Here is a 24846-nt window from a genome sequence, read left to right as displayed (position 1 = left end):
GTGCTTTATTTGAGTTTCAATGTGCTCAGCTCGCTTGTGTGATATTCGTTCTTCTTCAATACATTCCTTTCTTTCTTTTTTCCTTCTTTCCTTCCTTTCTTCATTTAATTCTTTCTTTTTTATTTTTTCTCCCTCCCTCCCTCCCTCTTTCTTTCTTTCTTTCTTTCTTTCTTTCTTTCCACCTTTCTTTCCACCTTTCTTTCAACCTTTCTTTTCACCTTTCTTTCTTTCCACCTTTCTTTCAACCTTTCTTTCCACCTTTCTTTCTTTCCACCTTTCTTCCTTCTTTATAGCTTTCACTTTCTCGTTCCTTTCTTTAATTTTCCTTGATAATTCATTCTTTTAATTTCTTTCTTTCGTACTTCGTTTAATTCTTTCTTATTTTCTTGTTCATTCATTCTTTCTTTCATTTTCATTCGTTTTTTCACAATGTCATGATCTATGATTTCTTTCTCTCTTCCTTTCTCTGATGATTCTTTCTTGCCTTCTCTCCTTATTTTTTTCTTTTTTCATTTAATTCTCTCATTCTTTTCCTTTCTTTCTTTGATACTTTTTTGTTCCTTCTCTCTTTCTTTCTTTCTTTCTTTCTTTCTTTCTTTCTGCCTTTCTTTTACTTTCTTCAAGTTTCTTTCTTTCTTCATTTATGTGCTCAGAAAGAAATTAAAAACTATCATAAGACGTACATTTTATAAAACCATTATTATGAAACATTAAAATGATATAAGAGAGTAAGGCTTAGAAAAGAAGGTTTGTTTCTTGTAATGATAATGAGAATGATAATAATGATAAATTATTATGATCCAATGTTGTTAAGCTTGCAACTCGAAACTCGAACTCGAAACTCGAAACTCGAACTCGAAACTCGAACTCGAAACTCGAACTCGAAACTCGAACTCGAACTTATTCGTTGCATCATGTGGACGCGCTGTGATTTCCTATGGAGCATCAGTCTAACGTAACACTTTCATATTCGTCGAAATAACGACTTCAGGTTACACAGTGGATTTTTCAAGGCTTGATTCGAATGATACCAGAGCACACCACTCTTCGCCATACATACATTCTCCCAGCCACATTTCCCTAACATAATATGAAATTTAAAAAAAGAAGGAAATTTAATTAGGCAGAGGCGGGGCTCGAACCCACGCTGCACTGCGCCGCTATCACGTACCGGTATACCATATGACCAGCGCCTTAGACCACTCGACCACGAAGGACTTGATAGTGTCATCGTGAACATTGAAACATATATAATATTAATAGATCGCAACTTCATTACTACATCATATTTTGGAATTTTATCTGCTTAAAACATTAATGTGTATTATAATAAAGCTACCATTATTTTATTTTATATTGTTAAATTCTCAAGCGCATAGAGACAATTAATACGAGGGTCCTATGAATAGGCCTACATACACAATACATAAAATCGATTTTGATATGGCGGCCACGTGCTCTGCTGTGCATGTGGTTTCCCGCAAATAGCGGAAGTTGTATTACGAAGTGCATCCGAACTCCATTTTGAAGCAAATGCTTTTGACAAGGCATTGGATTGTTCCAGTTTGCATCCTAAATCCACATTAGTCCCCTAATTTTATTTACGAAATCAAAAGATTAGATTATCATAACAACAAAACGGTAATCTTTTGTTGGGTCTAATGTGAAAATTACATTAAAAAATTACAGTTTTTACAGAATTAATTTTCACTTAATTCCAAAAACAAATGGCGTATATAAGATTGAAATAAATTCTCTACCTTCTATACTAGATCAATTGTGACGCAAGTTGTTATCAAAAATTGTTATGATAGATGTACAATTAATATTCATATATTACATTACATTACATTACATCTGATGGTACAGTTTTTACACAGAAAATATTTATTTGAAAAACCTGCCACTCGGCTTTTTCCGGAAAGGTCACAGGGTTGCCGTGACCTGTGCAATAATTACAATTAAAATTTTTCTTATTCTAACAGCAAGCGTTTCTAAAATGCAGTATGGCGAAATGTGGTGTAATTCCAGAGGGGCGTAAGTTAATAATAGAAAAGAAAAGAATCCCGGGGAGGGGGGGGCACTTCAATTTGAAATGGATATAGGTGTAGGGCTGGCACTTTCGCACTAAGGGGCATTCGGTGAGAGCAAAATGTAAAAAATATGGGGGTCATTGGGTGAGAACATGACCTTTTTTTAAATGGAATCTTTGGGTGAGAGCCGAAACAGCGCAACAGAAACCTCGAAAATTGAATTTCTAGTTCTAAATGGCTTCAAATTTCTTTGTTTTTTCAAAATAAGTAACAAAATCAGTGATAAATGAAAGTTGCTGTTCAAATTGAACTATAGTAAGAGTCTTTGGGTGCCGATCAAATGGAAATATAGGAGGTCTTCGGGTGACAGAGCATGTAATCGTAAAAAAATATGGAGTCTTTGGGTGACAGCGACGCTGAAAAGGGGTCTTAACAGCCCTACATACGCGTCACCTCCAAAGTTGGAGCCCCCCCCCGGGTCAGGGCCGTGCCCCTAATTGTGCACCCCGTTGTCACACTTTAGCACTCTTCGTAGCGATCAAAAAGGTGTTTTGGGATTCGCTCCGTAGCGTCCATTAGGTACCAGTTTGCCTAATGAAACATGCACAGCGCAGCACAGCACATTTAGGGTTAGGGTTTAGGGTTAGGGTTAGGGTTAGGGTTTAGAGTTAGGGTTTAGGGTTAGGGTTAGGGTTAGGGTTTAGGGTTAGGGTTAGGTTAGGGTTAGGGTTAGGGTTTAGGTTAGGGTTTAGGGTTAGGGTTAGGGTTTAGGTTAGGGTTAGGGTTCATTATTGATCGTAGATTATATACGTATTCATTGGTAATATATTAATAATAGTATATCGTGTATATGATAAATAGACGGCTTTCTGGCAGGACAACTCGTAGCGTAGTGATAGAGCGTCTAACTGTGAATACATAGGTTGCTGGTTCGAACCCCGGTCGCACCTTGGTAGAATTTTAAATCTAACATGTTTCGTTTCTTTTTATTAAGTAAGAGGAAATAGCCTAAGTACCAACGCAACGGTAGTAAGCATTTCGTTAGGTGTGAACAGGCACGCTTCGTAGCGCTTGTTAGGTACCTAATCGCCTGTCGTGAAAGTGTGACGGGGTTGGACAAAAGGCTGAATTGTGAGCTTCTTTCAGCCTGTGCTCCCGGAAGAGAAGGATTGAGATCTTCTTCCGATAAGACTTTGCTCAGTCAGCCTAGGGCACGTAGAGCAGCTGGTATTATACCTTCTCTGTGTCTGGCCCGAGGGAATGGAATAAACTCCCTAAAGCCATTAGTGAGTCGCCATCAATGCCAGTTTTCAGAAAGAAACTGAAAACTCACCTTTTCAGTTAGCTTCTTCTGTGTTTCTTTTTCACATCTTTTCTCTCGTTGTTCAGCGCTTTGATAAATATTAAAGACGCTTTATAAATATCTTTATGTGTGAATGTATTTTTTTCTTCTTTTGTTGTACCCAATATAACACCCCCACCCCCCCATTTTAATACCGATAGGTCCCTACCTCTCGACGCCGGTAGGCACACACCCGTCCATTTAAAGTTGATTTAGATGATAAAGTTGTTTATCATCTAAAGTTGATATTTGTATTTTTGTATAAAACTCGAAACTCGAACTCGAAACTCGAACTCGAAACTCGAACTCGAAACTCGAACTCGAAACTCGAACTCGAAACTCGATATTCAATTTGTTCAAATTTCGAGTTTAAACTCGATATTCAGTTTGTTCAAATTTCGAGTTAAAACTCCCATGTTCAAAATAATTAGGAATAAGGCCTACCTGCTGAGCAGTGATGACAGATTCAATTTACACTGTGCATTGCATGGTTAGTTGTCAAAATATGTATGGGTAAAATTTTCAAAAAACCCAACTAAATTCAAACACATGCACAGTGAAATTTGTACTCAACAAACTATCTTTAATTTTACACTGGGAGAAAATCCACCAAAAAGGGGTGATGGAGGGGGGGGTAAATATCAAAGAAGATCCCAAGTAAAAAGAAGATTTCACAAAGGACTGCTTTTCGTGTTAATTTTAGCTGTTCAAAATATCCAAAATCCTGCCTACAGGCCTGTTTGTGTGGATGTTACACGTACGCCTTTTTTGAGGGGAAGAAGAAATGAGAGAATCGCAACACTGGGTGAGGGCTACGGTCGAAATTGCCCAAATTTGTAGTATATTTGTAGTAACTTTTTGTACTTTTGGATGTTCTCAATATTTACAACAACAAATATATAGGCCTAAATAAGTTTCGATTTTCTTCGAACAGCATGTTCTTTAAAGTCATGAAGTCTGACTTGAAGTCAAGTCAGGAACTCAAGCGCGGCTTGAGTTCACGAGTTCCTGACTTTAAGTCATGAAAATAGGATCTCGAGATAACTAAAGTGGATGGGCTTACAATTAAAATTCTAACGCCGTGAAAGTTGAACAGATTTCATGAGTTCTTGAGATCCTGAGTTGTCTTAACTATTTCTTTATTTTTATATCTTTACTATCTCTTTATTTCAAACTGGCTAAGTCAGGAACACAAGAAGTCGGGATTTGTGATCACAAGATCCTGACTTCTTGCGCTACAAAGCGAACCCACATGGCCCTTATTTACTTCCGTATGTACATGTCAAGTGGCGCGGCGTATAGGTTTGAAAAGATAAAACATAACTGTTTTTGTCAGTTTGTTATGATTTAAACTATTATGAAATTATCAAAATAAAAAAGGTAAATTATTTGAATATACTTGACGTATGTTAAAATAAATTTGTGGGTAATTAGTAATAAACAACATTGAATTCAAGTAACGTAAGCAAACAATATAAAAACTTTCTTGAGAACTTATTATAGCAGCTGTAGATTGCGTTTATTTGAAAATGATTATACCTAGGCCTAGACCTACATATTTTTATTTATAACCATGCGTAGGCCTACGATGAGTACCGTTTGAGTGTAAAAATGGTTAAATTAATATTTCAACAGCAGTTTCATTATTAGGCGTGACGAAAGAGGCTGGTATCATTCGACATTTTTTCGTTTGTGGTAGATCATTTGTAAAATCAATTGATTTTGAGAAAATCATATTTCAAAGTTAATTTAGCTTTATTCCGTGTTAATTTATGTACAAATGTTTATTTATTAACATCTCGCCTTGTAAACATCTTATGGTAATGCAATCCTCTATGGTATCACTCAAGGTGCGTTTGATATTCTCTGTCCCTCGCTCAACTGGTACCTCCAACCTTCTCATTCAATTGCATTGGTTTCCAATCCAGAACCGAATTATTCTTTTAAACTTCTGCTTTATGTTTTCAAGTGCTCTCAGGGCCGTGCCCCTAATTGTGAGCTTCTTTCAGCCTGTGCTCCCGGAAGAGAAGGATTGAGATCTTCTTCCGATAAGACTCTGCTTAGTCAGCTTAGGGCATGTAGAGCAGCTGGTATACCTTCTCTGTCTCTGGCCCAAGGGAATGGAATAAACTCCCTAAAGCCATTAGTGAGTCGCCATCAATGACATTTTTTTCGTTCTTTTGTTCTTTCTTTCTTTTTCTTTCGTTCTTTCACAATGTCAAACTCGAAATTCTTTCCTTCTTTCTTGAACATTGTGAAAGAAAGTGTGTGAAATGATCATCAAAGAAAGGATGAAAGAAAAAAAGAAAGATTGAATCATCAAAGAAAGAAACAGTAGGAAGGAAACAGAATGAAAGAATTAAATGAATAAATAGAGAAAGAATGAAATAAAGAAAGAAAGAAAGAAAGAAAGAAAGAAAGAAAGAAAGAAAGAAAGAAAGAAAGAAAGAAAGAAAGAAAGAAAGAAAGAAAAAGGAGGGCGAAAGAAAGAAACAAAGAGAGAAGAAGCAAGAAAGGAAGAAAGAACGTCACAAAAGCGGGACTGGGCACATTGAAATGCAAATAAACGTAGTAAATAAAATTGTATTATAACAATCAAGCTATCATAAGACGTACGGTACTTTTTATGAACCATTATTATGAAACATTAACGTTATTATGAAGCAATAAGGCTTAGAAAAGAAGGTTTGTTTCTTGTAGTGAGAATGATGATAATGAGAATGATGATAATGATAATATTTATGATCCAATGTTGATACTGAGGTTGCAACTCGAAACTGGAACTCGAAACTCGAACTCGAAACTGGAACTCGAAACTCGAACTCGAAACTCGAACTCGAAACTCGAACTCGAAACTCGAACTCGAAACTCGAACTCGAAACTCGAACTCGAAACTCGAACTCGAACTCGAACTCGAACTCGAAACTCGAACTCGAAACTCGAACTCGAAACTCGAACTTGAAACTTGAAACTCGAAACTCGAAACTCGAACTCGAAACTCGAACTTGAAACTCGAAACTCGAACTCGAAACTCGAAACTCGAAAATTGTAACTCGAAACTCGAAACTCGATAAAAAGTAACACTCCCTCACACCATGTATTTTATGCATGCAGTCCCTTATTCCTGCTTCGATTTCCGATTTCCAATACATGGGGAATCCCCCACCTCATGCAAGTGGCAGCTGTAATTGCGGGCTGTACATGTTCTGTCAAAGTTCATTTGGATAAAGGTCGTAGATAGTATACACGATCGAGGCTGTGCAGATATAGAGAAGGCGTGACACCACGGTGCTACATCCCAGCAGAAATTGTGCAATAATTACGGTGTACTTATACATTTTCTCGGGCTGTTTTTAGCATCATTGTAACACTGAGTGGCTTATATACTTCTGAACTTGAGATCAACTGTTCATAGCAGCTGGCACAGTCAGGTACAGTATAATCATGGTATATATATAATGTACATGATGTAGTTATGTACGTAGAATATAGCTTATAGAAAGAACAAGTACAGTGTACATGGACTCGTACGTACTGTGTGTATACTCATTTCGAGGGTTGAGAACCAGAAAGCCTCATATAAATACCCAATGGAAAACCATGTGTTTAAGGTTTCTGTTTCTCAACCCTCTCTTTATATTAATTTATGTTGTGATGTGCCCTGAGCTGAGTAATTTAATTTGATTATTTATATTTGTTTTACAACTTAAAGCTATGTCATGAGAAATATGAGAAAGGGGAAAACCAAGAGTTTGTGTGTTCAGAATTTGAAGAGAGTTTGGGGGCTCTCTATGTGTTGGTCGTCGTTGTGCTTCAAAAGGAGGTACATTTGCAAATGTGCTATTTTAATACAGCAACGAAGGCGATTTTGAGTGTATGAAAGACTTGCTGGAGTCTGGCCATGGTTTATAAAACAACACATCTGTCAATAAAGTGGGAGCAGTGCAGAAAGAAGCCTATTTCATGGAGAAAGAGAGTGATTGGTGAAAGAAGCACAATTTTTGGTGGGACATAATACCAGGGTTGGCGCGATTTAAATCACGATTTAAATCAAATGATTTTTTTAAATCACTGATTTAAATCAACTTTTTCATTTTCTACACCTTTTGGATACAATAAAATACCTCTATGATGTCATTTTATCTATTGCTAAAAAATCATTTTCAAGGTGCAGAATTCAACAGGTTTTTTCCCATGAGTTTACCAATTTTTTTCTTTGAAATTTTCACATCTGAAAACACGTTTTGATTTTTTGTAAACACCTGATTGGATTGTGCATATATGTCTAGCATTCCACTGGTCTCTTTAGACTTTATCATGGGGTATAGCAGTTCTTGGGATAAAAAAAAATATAAAAAAACAATTTAAATAAAAAAAATCCGATTTAAATCAAATAAATCGATTTTTTTTAATTTTTGGCAAATATTTTACTAAAAAGCATTTATTTTGCAGACTTTTGCCTTGAAAATTGGTCAAAGTATTTCTAATGTACTCTAATGTATTGTCTAGTCACCCTCAAATTTGCATATTTATGGGGAACAAATATAACACATAACTGTCTAACCAGTGATAATGTGGAATCCAAATGACGTAAGAAATCCAATTAATCATTACTGAGAATTTGGGAACTTGAAAGTGACCGATTTAGAGAGAATCGCAGCAAATGGATTTTACACTCAAAATGTTCGAACAAACATAATTATTCTTTACACTTATCAATTATTTTTACCATAATATTGATATTAAAGGAAATCTGGTGTTACTCATTGTAATCCTCCGTTTTATTTCAGCTCCTTTCTAAATTATACAGAGTTCGAAGATGGCGTCTGCAGCACCACCGAGAGAAGATTTGACTCGATGTGGCATTTGTAAAGAAATCATTAACCAACCTAAAGCCCTGTCATGTCTGCACACGTTCTGCTTAGAGTGTCTTAGAGAATGGAGTCAGCATGACAAAGAATATGTGACATGTCCTGTCTTGTCTTGTAAAAAGACCACACCCATGCCATCTGATGGAGTGGGTGGTCTTCCTGGAAATGTCTTTGTCGCATCTCTTATTGAGAACAGGTTAGTCTATAATTAAAGACAGAGATAAAAAGAATTTATCGCGTCTGATGTCACTGTCAATTACGATCCTTGATTGGTTTACATAGGTTAATCAGCGCGTAAAAGGAAGATCGATCTATCTGGTGCTGATCGGAGAAAAGGAATAGCAGCAAATGGCGAAAAAATTACGTACTTTTACAAGGCAAAAAGCAGCTTTTCTAGGCATTGTGGACATGGTGCCTTCGGTTAAGAAAGTTTCCTACTATAAAGACTTAACTTTCGAGATGGTTTGCATGTCGAAAGGTGCAAAATTGACAATAAGGCGCCCGGTTATAAATTCGCGTTCAGCAAGTCATCATCACGACACTTGTAAACAAACCGTGCTCGAGTTTGATTGACAGATGACGTCAGACGCGATAAATTCTCTTTATCTTTGTCTTTCATTATAATAGAAACCACCTGCTTGGTAAATAAAAAGTACGTTATGTTATGCAATAAAGCCAGAAATGTGCACATAATGATGATCGTTTAGTAATTTCGAAGCTTGCTATTATTTATAGTGCCCATGTGATTTATGATAAGGATAATTCACTGAGCAGAGTACATTAGTCAAGATAATCGCACGAGTCTGATGAAAATGTGATATTTGGTTGTTATTATGTTGGTTAAATCAAATACGGATTTGGTACGTCGGAAACGGATAAGAACTGAAGCCAAAGGTTTTTAAGCATCATACTGTAGCTTTGGATAATATGCATAAAAATGTTTAAGATGATTTTGTCCAACTCCTTACTCAGGATAAATATCTTGTTCTTTTTTTAGCTCCCTGACATGCCTTGGGACTTCAAAACAAAATAAAACATGTTTTAGATGAGAAGAAAACATCGAAAGATTCAACAGACACGCACATGTTAGTGAGGTTTGCTAGATTTCGACAAAACCACGTTTAAGGTTAATTTGTTATTATGTCCTTATTTTAAGCAATGGATGCATACGACTTGACTCAACAAGTGCTCACCCAATCGAAGTCAATTACCTATGGAAAAAGATCAATATGAAGGATATTCTGAAGATGCATCGGTTTTGATGTGCAAAAGACACGATACCCTACAATTCGTACTTCTACTCTAGTGCCCGTTTCTATTCATCGTTATGTATTCTTCTCCCGTGCATTATATTCGCGAACTACCCTTCCAAACTAGCCCAAATTATATAAACCTGCACGCTAAACAATGCATTATCTGAAACCAGCACGCTAAATAATATATTTTAGATAATACGTGCACGCTCAAATACTAGAATACTACTTTCACATAACTAATAACTTGCCTGTTCGATATATGTGATGCGATCAAGCAAAATCAGTCGGAACTCGGAAATATTGATTTTGAGATATAGCCAAAAAAGGAAATTTCCTTTTGTTTCCTCTTGTTTTGGAAACTCTTAAAACTGCTCATATCTTTGGGACTGGTTGTTCAGTTTCAATGGGGTTTTCTACAAAATCCAGCTTTGTAAATGCTTTTTAACATCTGATATGAAACTGACAATTTAATATTTAAATAAAAAGTACAAATATACATTTTGTGGTGTTAAAATAATTATAGGTTACCGGTTATGGTATTTTTTCATGCGCATGATGTAAATCATAGGTTACAAATTATGTTCTATTTTGCAACTATCATTGCCATAAATTATGTTAAATTAAAAAGAGCTAAACAAACAGGGGTGACCATATGCAAGATGACGCCATTACAAAATATTCAGAAATTGTATAAGCTACCTGTCAATGGTATCGATTGCGACATACGTCATACCTTTTTATAGCAACTTGTTCACGCATGGTTTTCAACCAATTGACTTTACGTTGTGACCATTTTTATCGTGGTTCCGAACACAGCATGAACCAGTTGACCTGGAAACTATCGATTTTGACGTCCCACTAGATATAGGCCTACGTGTATTTCGTTTGAAAAATGCTGAATATTTTGTATTTTCTTGCAGCCCAACACGAAACAAAAAGATACCATGTGCCTGTTGCGAAGAAACAGATAACGTAGTTCTAGCAAAATGCTTGGACTGTAATGGGTTCCTCTGTCAAGTAGGAGTTGATATGCACAAGACACCACTTCTGAGATCCCACCAGATGATTAAGCTGGAAGATATCGCGACTGGTAAGGTTGACATAAAGAGGTTATCTGGTAAGAAGGAACCCACCTGCAGCAAGCATAAAGGTCAGGCTTTGTGGTTCTTCTGTGAGACGTGTCAAATACTCATCTGTCGCGATTGTACCGTTGTTAACCATCGGAATCCTGGACATGAGTACGTGGAACTTGAGAGCGTCGTTGCAGGACACAGGGAGAAACTTGAACGACTTGTGAAAGAGAACGAAGTCATAAAAGCAGAGGTCGAGAAGAGTATAAATGAAACAATCGACGTAGAGGAAGAGATAAGTGTCCATATGAAAGTTATTAGTGAGGAAATCGATCAAATTACGGAGCAATTCAAAAGGCACGTCGATGAAGTTTGTCGCGCGGAAAAAGCAAGGTTGGCCAAAGAACAAGCTGACTTTGAATCTAAGGCAAGTAAAGAGCTAGAATCAGTAAAAGAAAGTCTAGGTTCTCAGAAGGAAGCACTTCGAACGGGTCTAAATATGACGAACCAAGTCCTCAATGCTGGATCGGACTATGATATCGCGTCTGTGTATCAACAATTTTCTTCGGTCCTAGAAACGAATAGCCAGATCAAACCAACAAAATTGTCGCGAGAAACAACAAGTCCACTCGAGTTCTCTGTCAATCGTATAGTTAATGATCTTAAAGTCATTGGAGACTTGAGACAAAGATTTCCATTTACAGCTTGCATATTCGAGGGTAGATTTGGAAATGAAGATACTGCTAAAGAACCGGGAAAGCTTTCGAGTGTTAGGGGCATTGCAACGACCTGTGAGGGCGATATTGCTATTGCACATTCAAGTTCTAACACACCTGTAAAGGTTTACAGCATAAGTGGAAAGTACAAATTTAGCTTAGACAAACAATCTGTAAAGGCGAGCGATGTAGCAACCAGTACCGATGGACGCTTCTTTGTGACCACTAACAAGAACAAATACGTCACGGTTTATGCACCAGATGGCCATTACCAGTCTCAAATCGCAGCAGTTTCGCCATCAGGAGTACCGTCGGATACCGAAGAAACACAACTTAAAGGTATTGCTGTCAACAGTTACAAGAGTCAAGTTGTCATCGGAGAGATCAACAAGAAGTATATCAGCATACATGGCATGAATGGTGCTCATTGCTGTAGCGTTCCACTTATAGTAGCACCCCATTACATTGCCACCACACGACAAGGCTCAATAATCGTAAGTCCTAATGAAGCAGAACAAGGAGTACAAATTCTTGACTGTATTGGAACACTTTTGCATACCATTAATGCACCTGCAGAGGGTGTATCCAAATGGCATCCAGTGGGGGTATGCTGTAATTCTGATGACGACATCTTCGTCTTCAATCGTGGATCAACAGTTGGCATATATCGGTTCTCGACGTCTGGTAGCTACTTGGGTTGCATCAACAAAGACATAAAGTACGAATATATGTACGGGGGACTTACCTTTTCGCAAGACGGAGAAAAGCTTCTTGTTGCTGATGGAGGTTCCCATGTCCACATGTTCCGTAGAGAATAATGATATTTCAATGTCCGTACCCGCGCCTTGATTAGTTGGCAAAAACGTTGGGAGCAATGCTAGCGTTATTGGAAGAAGAGTAAAGGGCATCATCAAGAGCATAAGAGTCGGTCCAATATATTCACACCGTGAAATCAGATTGTAAAATACGTGGCATGGTAATTTTCACAAGTTCGTAATACAAAGATTTCCTTACATCTTGCATTTTGGGGGAAGATTTGGTAGAGAAGATGCAGCTAGGGAGCGTGGCAACGACCTCTGAAGGAGACATTGCTATTGCAAATAAGAAAAATAACGTACCCGTCAAGGTCTACAGCATAAGCGGAAAGTACAAATGTATCTGTCAATGCGTGGGACGTAACGACCAGTCCCGATGGGCAATTCTTTGTGACAACTACCAACAACAGATACGTCACGGTGTATGGATCAGATGGCAGTTACACGTCTCAATTCGCAGCGGTATCTCCAGCAAGTGTATCATCAGATGCCGCAGACACAAAACTTAGAGGTATTGCTGTCAACAGTACCAAGAGTCAAGTTGTTATCGGAGAGACAAACCAGAAATATGTCAGCATACATGGCCTGACTGGTGTACATTGTTTTAGCATATCACTCAAAGTAGCCCCGCGATACATAGCACTCACCCAGCAAGGTGGAATTATTGTGAGTCCTAATGATGACAATCAAGGAGTACAAATTCTTGACTGTAGTGGGTCAGTTTTGCATACCATTAATGCTCCTACGAGGGTAACAAAATGGTATCCGGTGGGATTATGCTGCAATTTTCAAGACGACATCTTCGTTTTCAATCGTGGATCTCCAGTTGGCATCTATCGTTTCTCGTCGTCTGGTAGCTTCTTGGGTTGTATCAACAAAGACACGAAGTACGACAATATGAACGGGGGACTTACCTTCTCGCAAGACGAAGAAAAGCTTCTTGTTGCTGATGGCTATGACACGGTGCAAATTTTCCATAGAGAATAAAGACGAAGTCAATTTCCTTACACCCGCTTCGTGTATAATAGCCAATACTCTGGGAATAATGTGGAAGAGGAATTCGTTATATTGAAGAAACATCGTCAACAGTGCACGAGCCAGTTCAATATATATTGACAAGAGAAATCGGATTGACCCTTTTTACCGCAAGTGTCATTAGGAAAGAAGAGTATAGGCATCATTTTCTGTCCATTGAACTAATATATACCGCATAATTATTATCGGAATTTGAGATTCCATAAATATATAATTGAAACTTCTAGAGGCCAGTTTTGTCTCACCGCCGTCTATCTCACTTGTCTTGTCCAGTCTTGTCTTTACACCATGTGGTTTACGTCACTGTTAAATATGTTCCTTGCACGTAGCGTAAGATCTTATTTAGACCCCGTAACTTATTTTAGGGTGGCCAGACTTTGTCCGAGCATTGCTCTTTTTTGGTCAACCCACCATTGTATACTTCTTTTTCTGCTTTTTTGTCTAATGGTAAATAAACTAAAACTGAAACTGTTAATAATCATTAATTAAGAATATATCGCATGAGTAAATAAAAGTATTTCTTTATTCAAAATATGAGTTAACGGAATAACTACTGATACCTTCCGCACCCTAACACTATAACCCTAACCTTTAACCTAAAGCCAAGAATTCTCCGCGTTGCGGAAATTCCGCGAAAATCGCGGAATTCAGAGGTAAAGCGGAAAACGCATTTCTGAGAAAAAATATAAACAATAAGCAAAAATGGCTAGAAAAAGAAAAAAAATACAATTGAAAAGAAATAAATAAAATACTAAATGAAATGGGTCTTCAAAATTCATCAAAATAAAGTAAAATCCGTCATAGATTTACCGTACAACGCTCGAGTATCCCACAATCCTTTGCGCGCCCGACTAAAAAGTAAGATGCTTGTGAAATTTTATTATGTCAGAAATGTGCTAAAATTACAAAGCGGAGAAAAGCGGAATTTAGCATTTGTAAAGCAGAAAATTCTTGGCTTTACTTTAACCCTACATCCTAACACTAACCTTAACGCTAAAACCTAACCTGCATCATACATCTGTATTTTTTCATATACTAGTCCAGGTTATGTATTCCATATAGTGATAAAGTTATACTTTGTCATTAATTAACTTATTTTTCTTAGATGTAACATTTATGTCATGCTCCTTTCAGTAGGTTAATATTTATGTCAAGAAGGCTATGTAAGTACTTAAAACTTGATGATTTTCGCATCCAAAGAGCTCATGGGCTATTCCAGAAAATAGCCCACAGAGGAGTTCAGTTTTTCTGACTTTTTGACCAACTATGATTTCTGAAAATCCAGACTTTCGAAGTGTCTGAATAATAATAATAATGATAATTTAAAAAAAAAACCAGTAAAAATAGTTCACAATCGAAACCATTTAAGACTTATTTCGTTATTTTTGATACACTTTATTACAGTTTCAAGCTCATTCCAATAACATTGGTATAGAAATTACCGTCGTTATCCAGACATTTTATTATTGAAAATTTACTCCCCACTTATTTTCTGGAATAGTCCTTTGATTGCGCTAGAGAATCTTGGAAATAAATACAACATAATAACACTCGTAGAAAAAGGTTCCAAACGGGGGAGAACCCTTACACTTGCACGCTCAAAAAGTTCATGAAAATTAAAGAACTCTTAGGGACCCAACAGGTTCTGCAGCTTCTAATAGAGAACTACTAGAGTTACCAAATATCCGTTTTTGGCTCCTTTAAGAACCATCAAGGATTCTACTTAGAAGACAAATTATTAACAACCTTTTGGAACCTTTTTATAAGAGTGAATCATAGGCACTATTCATATGATATAAAGGAGAAAAGGATGAGAACATAATACGAAGATACCTTTGATAAATGGTGGTAAAGTTATACAAATTGGCCATCATTATCAATTAAGAAAGTGTGGCAGGTACAGAACATCAATTTTCACATCTAATTTCATTACGTTACCACCGCCTTAAAAGATGTTTTCATTTTCACTTCACAAATTAAGTTCTCCCTGTCAGAGGTGATTATCTGTCACTGAGGTAACAAAATATATTATCATATATCAGTCAGAGGACGATCATGACACTGATTGATCTTGTACAGTCATTTTGTTCCCCTGGTTCTTCGCATGAGGCTTTACCAGGTGTAATGTAATACAGGCAATGTTTGACTATAATAAAATGTGTTAACATGGATTTGACTGAACAAGATGGTGTACCATTTCATATTTGTTTAAATTTTAGGCGCGTGTAATGTTAATTTTTTTAACAAGATTTGATAAATGTAATATTAGTCTATAATATATTCCAGAAAACTAGATGCACATTCCCTCCCTATAGAGGAGTTCGGATTTCCAGATCTTTTGTCCAGTCGTGATTAATGGAAATCCAGATTTTTAAAGTTTCCAAAGGAGCAAAAAATATCCAGCAGAAAAATAGTTCAGAATCCTCAATATGAGAGCCCATTTAATTGCATTTCCAACCAACGCTTTTCCAGAACATTGGCAGGTGGAATTCCAGTCGTTTTCAGAAAGCAAACTTGGAAATCCAGACATTTCATTTATTGAAAAGTGATTCCTCGATAGGGGACTTTGCATTTTTTTAATAGCCCAATAGAGCATATAGCAAAACATCATGCAAAATTGGGATCCAATTAGCAACGCGTCTCTAGATGTATATGGTCGAATCCAACCAAAAGTGTCCACGGGCCAAAAATAAAAGTCCGAAATAAAAATGTCTCCACAATTTGTTCATTTTGCCCATTGATTGATGACATATTGGCCTTATAGGAACCAAAAGTGCCATTACTAATCTTGAAAAATAAATCCAGGACGTGTGATAGTAAATGTGATATCAAAACCCAATGTTACCTACGAATACCACTAGGATGCTTTCACTATCGCAATACTAATCAACCTAAAACAAATGGAATATTCCCATTAACGCTTTTTTCGTGTAATGTAGACCACAGGGTGTCAGGAAAATGCTAGCTCAGCCAGTAAATATTTGTTTTTATTTTTATAATGCTATCAATATGATCTTAGTCAATTTATGCTAGTTTATTTTTGAAAATGAAGTTTAGGTCAGTTTCTGTATTTTATTTATCAAATGAGTATGAATCAATTTACACATTGTATAAGAACGAGTAGGATATATGTTTTCAAGAATATTAGGAATTATACGCATACACCTAACGCTTTATACAATGAAAAGGTGAAGAAACCCGGGTATTCGTAGGTAACATGAGCGATTTAACAATATCTATATTGAGTTTAGAGGTTTAAATTTTGCTATTATGGTAATGAATTAATAAAATGGTAGTTTTAGATCTCTTTCAGATGGTACGTCCAAATGAATAAATGTATTACCTTAGATCAAAAAATTTTTGATGCTTTTAGCAAGATTTTGACCACTTCATTTTGATATACAAGTAGTTAATCAGCAATTTTACATAATAAATAATTGTTGACTGAATCCGTATATGGGTAATAATAGTGTCCTGGGGTACCGCTTAAAGTTTTTGACAATTAATTTCCATTGGTAGGGACACTTCATTACACATGTCATGTATTATGCTGTATTCGTAAGTAACATTTCAGTATTTGTAGGTAAGAATTAGACTTTTGGTGGGTATCGCAATCAAAACTTCATTTTATAAAGCACTTTGAATGTATTATTTTCTTTATGTGCGTTTATTGATACTTTAGACCCTATCATGTATTAATAATGTCGGTTCACAGCGGTTGAAAGAGGATTGAAGTAAGAAACAAAGGCACTAAAGTGACTTTAATTTGCTTAATTGCACACAAATCGCTTAAAACCGTTATTGCAGACTTGTGAAGTCCATCTTGGAGTCAGTTACGTCTTGTGGCCTTTCGTTTGAGGGCAACTACAATTAGCTTTATACCAGGGTCCATCACTGTGTTGTCTACATCATGAAACAATGAGAACAGTCGTTTTTTCCATGGTATTCGTAGGTAACCTTAGCGAAAACGTCAAAAGTTACCTTCGAATAAATCAATTTGGACACAAATTACTCAGAAACCAGAAGGTCGGTAAACATTTAAAATGAAGCACACATGACAGTTGACAAATCCAAGTATTTATCCCCTTCTAATCTTCTTTGAATCTGATTTTTCTTTCAAATGAGCAGACCGTCGTCTATTTCAGTACATATTTTTCAACAATTAAGCCGTATTCACTTTTGCATGGTGGGCATGTATGTGAATTCGCAACTTTCATTGACATATGATTTGATAGCAAACACACAGGCCTTCGTTTTGTACCAATATGGGCATTGGCATGAATGGCGGTGTTTCACCATACTGTCATGATGTCAAATTGTATTCGTAGGTAACATTCGGTTACCGAAATTTACCTACGAATACTTGCTTTTATTGTTGACATCTCAGAAATATTTAAACGCAGGCTATTGAAACTTGGTAGAAATAAAGAGTGTATTACCCTGCACCTATTGCTTAACTATTGTTTACTATTCTCTCACTTTGTGGAAATGACACAGCTTTTAACATGTATTCGGAGGTAATGCATATTTTTTACCAAACCTACCTTTGTGCCATTTAGAATTTCTGGCAGCTAAACACAATAATAAAGATGTCCGAATGCAATGCATTTCAGTATTTGACATATCAAAGCTTGTATCAATTGCGCATTTATTAGTGATTTCCATTTTTAAAGATATATCTAGTGCTATGAAAAATTGTATTCGTAGGTAATGTAAAAAATACCACTCAAAAAATTATCACAAAAAATTCATAATTATGTACAAATATGTGAAAAATTGAACAGGCAATCTTTGAATACACACCTTTCAGAAAATCAATTTAGATTCAATCCAATGACTTCTTTTCATAACTGATTTAGATGTTTTTAAAAATACTTTAAGAAATATTTTGAAAAAATGGGTAAAAATAGCATGTTTTGGGTCTCTGTGTCTAAGTTTTTCACAGAAGGGGTCTTATTATATATGGCGCGAAGCGTATGATCAAGGCGAATAAACACAATACAAAAACGAATGCCAATTGATTAATACTTTTAAGTTATGGCCCTGAACATGCCGTGTACACTTTTCGTTGGATTCGACCATATGCAAGCGCGGCGAGCAGGAACATTCGCATACTTAACCGTTTCCGTATTCTAAAACCCTTAGAGCGTTTTATTTAAAAGACGCCCATGAATGTGTGCTAGAAATCGCTCGCCCTCGCCTCTCGGCTTGCAAAATATTGCTTACCCCACCCTTTTGGTTGGCCTAAAAAAATTTTGCCTCCCTCAATGAATATATAAACATCATGAAATAGAGCTGTATGTATTACAATACTATGAACCACAAAATATGCACGCAATACAGGGTGTAACAATAAAATTTGTACAATTTTGATATTAGAATGGCACAAGTATGCCGCTTATTTTTGGTTTGATATTTATATGTCTATCAAAATCATTCTTTTAGCCACCAGATAAGCTTTATTCCAATAAAATCGATGGTATACAAGTGAAGATATGGCCAATTATGTAACTTAGTCTTAAAACCGCGTGGGCCACTTTTGTCCAAGTGTTACAAAAGTGACTGACTGGAGTTGAACCCTGGACCAGTTGGACGGTGCTCTTATGATACATAGTTTTAAACAATTGAGTATTCGAAGTGGTAGAAATGATTACATAATAGATTATCTCCTTGAGTTTTTGAAAATCACAACTGAGCACTGACATAACAACCTCATTTACTAGAAATCGTGGCTGCAGCTCAACAACTTCAACCCCAATTCACGTTAGAAGAACGCATTTTTATGGTTGTGACATTCGGTAGCCCATGGAGTCAAGCAGAAACCATACAATTGTTTATATCTCATTTTCCAAACTCACGTCTTCCATCAAGACATACTATTACATAGAACTATGATAAGTATGTAGAATTTGTCAACAGAAATGCTGGCAATAGTGGGCACCCTAGAACAGATAGATGCCCAGCTGAATTTAATTTCAAAATTTTATTGTTTTGTACTTATGGATGCAAAAACTGTTCTCAAAGTTTTACCAATGATATCTCAGGGATATGAGAAATTACTTTATAAGATTATTTGAAAGAAATTTCATGACTTCCTTTATTTTAAAGAAATATCATATCATTATTAAGTTCATGTTAATTATATGCAGAAACACCACTTATAATTCTTTTGTGTCAGTTCTTTGATGTTTAATGCACGATATCTACGCGGTTCAAAATTGATATGCGCAAACATGGCAAAAGTGGCCCAACACGTTTTCTGGACGATTTAATTAATCGGACATAACTTTTGAACCCAAGCTAGTAAAGAAACCAACTAAACGTCTTCTTTTAGCCAAGATAGTACTGATTGTATTGCATATAACATTTGTGCCATAACTCTTTTAGTTTTTTCTTGAGAAGTCAATATGCAATTGTATAAATTTTATTGTTACACCCTGTATAGCATATTTGCCTGTTAAATTCTTGAATTGACATGTTATGCACCTTAACTCATCTTGATGGAGACAACTTCCATCAAGTAGGCAGAATAGTAGGCATAAGTACGCCTTCCAGGACATCGCCACTTCCGGTTACGGGTCTCGAGGTCAAAGATCACGAGATCAAATGTCAACAGGGTCAGTTTCCAAACAGTATAATCAACATATGATTTGAAAAAATGAGTTTAATAAATCCAGAGAATATTTTGGCGTATATAAAATTGACTAATTCTCTGCCTCATAAACCACATAAACTGTAACACGATTGGGTATCACAAATCGTTATACAGGGTGTATCAAAATTAAGTATACAGTTTGAAAAATGCCACTAGATTAAAAAGTATGTCTTTGGTCAAAATTCTCTAGTTGATAACTTAATCAACATCTTGTCCTCCTACAGCTGAAAAATCAATGGCGTGTGACCATTAATTAGGATTTGGTGGCTACTTTTGTGAGCCGAGTACAAAAAGCAGTGCGCGAAGTCAATTGGGTTTAAATGCCCGGTGCTTGTTATTGTTGTGCAGCCAAGAGAAACATGCAGGTGTACAGATCATTTGTCCTCATTGTTAGGGTTCCAATCCTGTGCATGTGTGAGTTACATAACACGTGACTTATGGTAAATCTGGGGAACTATCTCCTTACATATGCTAGGTTTTACTTGACAAGGAGAATAGCAACATTAAAATAGATGCTCCACAGTACACGCCAGAGCAAAGGGCCTTCCTTGTTGCAGCGTACCATCACACCTAGATCTACAGTGCAACAAGGCATAAATGCCCTAAACTGCAATTTTGGACAGATTGACACGTAATTTAAAATCTAGATTAAAGTGAAAGATGTCACTTACAACATTTTTGATCAACCTCTGATCTTTACTAAGGTTGCAAAATTTCACACATTTTCGTACATTTTCATATAATTAACATAATAATAAGAAATGTATGAAAAAAATTAATTTATTTTTTTATCGCAAAAATTAAATATGTTATAAGAATCAAACTTACAAGAAATATTGACTCTTGTCAAATCCTACAATTCTGTCAGAGAAAATCTGCATATTTGTATTAATTTTTTTAATTAATGGACATAATTGATTAATTAATAAATATTTTTTTCAATGATTTACCATAACTCCAAACACGTCAAGAAATATGTCAAATTAAAGCTAATGTAATGCTTTATAAATTGGTCAGAGCACATTTTGCAAAATGCATTTAGTATTTTAGTTATAAAATTCCAAACATTCTATTCCAAATTTTTGCTATACACGCACAGGAGCTGTACTTTTAAAATCCGCGCCTAATCAATAATGAGTCTTTCACTCCATTGTTAAAGGTCTGTGCTCCCTGTTGCATTATAGAGTGACCAGGTCCAAGCCTGTCAAGGTCAGTTATTAGCCACTTGCTGAATGGCTGGGCATTATAAGAGCTATCAAAGAGATGCCGTATGCAGCTGCCAATCACAGTAGAGGTTTGATAACATTTTGTTAAAAAAACCAAAAGTGATATAAGGACAAAGCTGTGCATGTTGGTACTTGATTGTTTGGATTCCTATATGTTGAAAATCCCTTGTAGTAGTATTTTTGTATGTGTAGTGAATACTGTTCATAAATTATATAGCTTTTAAATTTAGGGCATTTATGCCCTGTTGCACTGTAGCAGAAGTGCTTCGGAGATTCTGTCAGCAGTACCCAAATGCACGCCCCCTTCACGTGGCACAGTGTCAACACCCTGTATTATAAATAATAATCCGTTGAAATCAATATTCTATTATTGACACAGATAAAGAACGTTTCCATATGCATTGTGTTATAGGACGTGCACCTGGAACTTAACTAAATGGGCTAAACGCATTCCTTTATACCTATAAAGTATAATTGTCATTCTCAAAATTAAATATATCTCAATTTTTACATTGGATTTCAAATTTTTTACATTAAAAATGCAGTAAAAGATATCCACAGCAAGCTCCAAGGCCCCGCTAATTAGTGTACTGCTTTTCGAGTGAGTGTACTGGAAACAAAACCCTGGTTTTACCTGAAAACAATTTTTTTCTTGTAATAGAAACATCATATGGGGTACTAGAGCATGCACAAATCGTAATAATGTGTAGAATATAGAAACGCTGTGGTATCTCATATGATAGTCATGGTATGCTTAGCCTGAGTCGCTCGGCCTATCTCGAACAAAATCGCGATGCGTAGCTGTTAAAAACGAGAGGATTCGCTGTACTATCACGGCAATTTTTAACACGAAGATATAGGGATGATGACGATGTGCGTGGCGCTATTTACAAAAATGTTGCGAAGTATCAGATAACTGGAATGAGTCGTAATCTGAACAGAGAACATTGTGGTCGCCCCCGAACTGGAAGATCTGCTGCTAATATCCTAGCAGTCCGTAACACTCTGCAAATTAGCTGCCATCGAAATGGACTTGGAATACCATCTGCAACCTTTAACAGAATAACTCGTCTATGACTCGTCTAATCTCATCCCTATCAGACGATAAGGAGACATCAACTTCAGCAAGCAGATCATTCACCAACGTCGCATTGTGTTCTGTCAGTGGCTTCTTGTCCGTCTACGTTTCCTGGAAGATTTCATCATTGGCGATGAAGCAGAGTTTGCATTAAATGTTTTCGCAAGTCCTCCTGCAGACCTTGATGAACTTCAGAGGCGCATAATTGCACAAGTTGACATTCTCAGGCAGGACAGACCTCTCATTAGACGTGGTGTGAACGCCATGTTGAGAAGAGCCGAAATCTGCATACAGAAGAATTGTGGGCTTGTGGAAGACTAAGACTAAAACTGTCAATAACTGTAAACAGTAAAGAAAGTGGTGAGACTTTTCTGTGATTTGCATGTTGTTTTGATTTTAATTGACTTCGCGCAACTGCTTTTTGTACTCGGTTCACAAAAGTAGCCACCAAATCTTTATTATTTGTCACACGTCAGTAATTGTTCAGCTATAGGAGGACAAGATGTTGATTAAGTTAGAGAAATTTGACCACAGACCTCATACTTTTTAATCTAGCAGCATTTTTCAAACTGTATACTTAGCTTTGATACACCCTGTATAATGATGTACAGTTAATATTCAAATATTCTTTTGTACATATGATGCTTTAGTTTTTACACAAAAAGCATTTCATTGAAAACAGGCTTCCTCAGCATGTGCAATAAATTAGCATTAAATTTTTTCTTATTCTAGCAGGATTTTAGAAACACTTGCTGATCGCGGCCACTGCTGTACTTTCAAGCGAATGATCCTGGGATTGGTTGGACGGACTATAGTGTCCAACCAGCTTCTCGAAAATTTCTTTAAATAAGATTATCAATCTGTTGAGAAGTTAATTCAATTACCGAATACAACATGTCATTGACTTGCAGCTGGTGTTCTATGAGTATGATATCAGCTGAATTGTTTGCTAGTCTATTACGAAGTAGGGCCTATCTGAAGTTGAGTCTGATCAAGAGAACATTATGAGCAAATACTACTCTCCTAATCAAAATGTGGTAAATTAAATGAAAAGAGCATTAGAAAGCATAACTAGAATTTGATGTGAAGGAAAATGTTTTACACGTTTGAACACCATTTGTTCGAAATATTTCAGACATTATGATCAACCATGAACATATGAGATGACCAAATTACTATCGAATTCAGTACTACGTACCTAGATACTTGAATACATTTACTCTTTTAAAGGATGACTCCGGCAATCACAACATGATGCCTTATATGTTAGAAAAATAATTATCAAGCACAAATCACAAGGTTTTATTTAAAACAAACTCATATTGACCATACAAATGAATAAAAACAGCTGGCTCTCAACACGCGATATTCAAAATTCCCGCGCCGAAATTGTCTAAGTGCAACGAGGTCGTGGTAATGTATGCTCAATTGTTGTCGGTTTTATGGTCAATATGAGTTTGTTCAAAATAAACCACGTGATTCGTGCTTGATAATTAATTTTCTAACATAAGGCATAATGTTTTGATTGTTGGAGTCATCCTTTAATCACCTAGCTACACTGCAAAAACAGCAGAGCAACACTTAATAAACACTTTGAACACTTGTTTGTACAGTGAAGGGATAGGGGTGTTAATTTATAATCACTAAAATAACACTAAAACAAGTAAAAAAATAAAGATGTTTGTTTTTTAACACAAGATTGTGTTTAAAAGCACACTTTTAACACTATCTTGTGTTAAAAACATAAACATCTTCATATTTTACGTGCTCAAGTATTATTTTAGAGTTTATAAATGAACACCCCTATTATATACCTTCACTGTACAAACAAGTGTTAGTTAAGTGTTGCTCTGCTGTTTTTGAAGTGTAGTCTTCAAAATTAATAGTTTATCATAGATACCATGCACAGATTATCATAATAAATTATTTACTAAGCAAATAACTAATTGGGGTCTATTAACGACAAAAGCAATTAAATTTAAATGCAAATGTCTTTCACTGTGTACGGCAAATATCATTGAAGCTAGGATGCGAGCAGGATACTTGTTTCAATAGTCTTTTCCCTACTGTTTTCCTTAAAATAAGCATTTTTTTTTATAGAGCGAAATGAATGTTAGCCAAAATATCTTTCCACCCTCTCATTTCAACCTGCCAATGATTTTTCTCCAACTTTCGCTTAACCGCCCCCGTTTCGCACCCGGGCTATAATAGCTATAATAAATTTGTGAAGGCATCTGAACAAAATGGCACTCAAATAACCCCCCTTTCAGTAAATATATTAATGCTCACTGAGCCCCTTCGGCCTAAAGAATTGTTTTTAGCGTAACCCGACCGACCCTAAAAATAGGCCAGACCCTAGACTTTTTATCTAATTTTTTGGCAAAATAATACTACTAATAATAATAACACTATAATACTACTACTACTACTACTACTACTACTACTACTACTACTACTACTACTACTACTACTACTACTACTACTACTACTACTACTACTACTACTACTACTACTACTACTAATAATAATAATAATAATAATAATAATAATAATAATAATAATAATAATAATAATAATAATAATAATAATAATAATAATAATAATAATAATAATAATAATAATAATAATAATATTAAAAAAATGCCGACTGACCTACCCTAATTTTTTTAAATTTATGTTACGCCAATCAAACAATTTTTAGGCCTATATTCTGTCTCGATTTCTGATTCCCAATCCCCTACCTCATGCA

General features: G+C 36.0%; 1 protein-coding gene across 3 annotated transcripts in view; it reads left to right on the top strand.

The window, feature by feature from the left end:
- LOC140167914 (uncharacterized) overlaps nucleotides 1-15314 on the top strand; it is a 35865-nt gene extending 20551 nt beyond the window's left edge. Inside the window, exons 1-3 of one of the 3 annotated variants that reach the window (XM_072191203.1) lie at nucleotides 6612-6806; nucleotides 8166-8442; nucleotides 10423-15314. In XM_072191203.1, the coding sequence (XP_072047304.1) occupies nucleotides 8195-8442; nucleotides 10423-12106 (1932 nt within the window). In that variant the 5' untranslated portion in view covers nucleotides 6612-6806; nucleotides 8166-8194 and the 3' untranslated portion in view covers nucleotides 12107-15314. Of the gene's footprint in view, nucleotides 1-6611; nucleotides 6807-8165; nucleotides 8443-10422 lie in introns of those variants that run through there. The other 2 variants (XM_072191205.1, XM_072191204.1) reach the window with 2 other exon arrangements.
- Nucleotides 15315-24846: the final 9532 nt, after the last annotated feature.

The sequence above is a fragment of the Amphiura filiformis genome, chromosome 13 (genome assembly GCF_039555335.1).
Source record: "Amphiura filiformis chromosome 13, Afil_fr2py, whole genome shotgun sequence".
In the NCBI taxonomy this organism is placed as follows: Eukaryota; Metazoa; Echinodermata; class Ophiuroidea; order Amphilepidida; family Amphiuridae; genus Amphiura; species Amphiura filiformis.
Note: the sequence above shows the minus strand (reverse complement) of the source record. Positions and strands in the feature narration are given on the sequence as shown.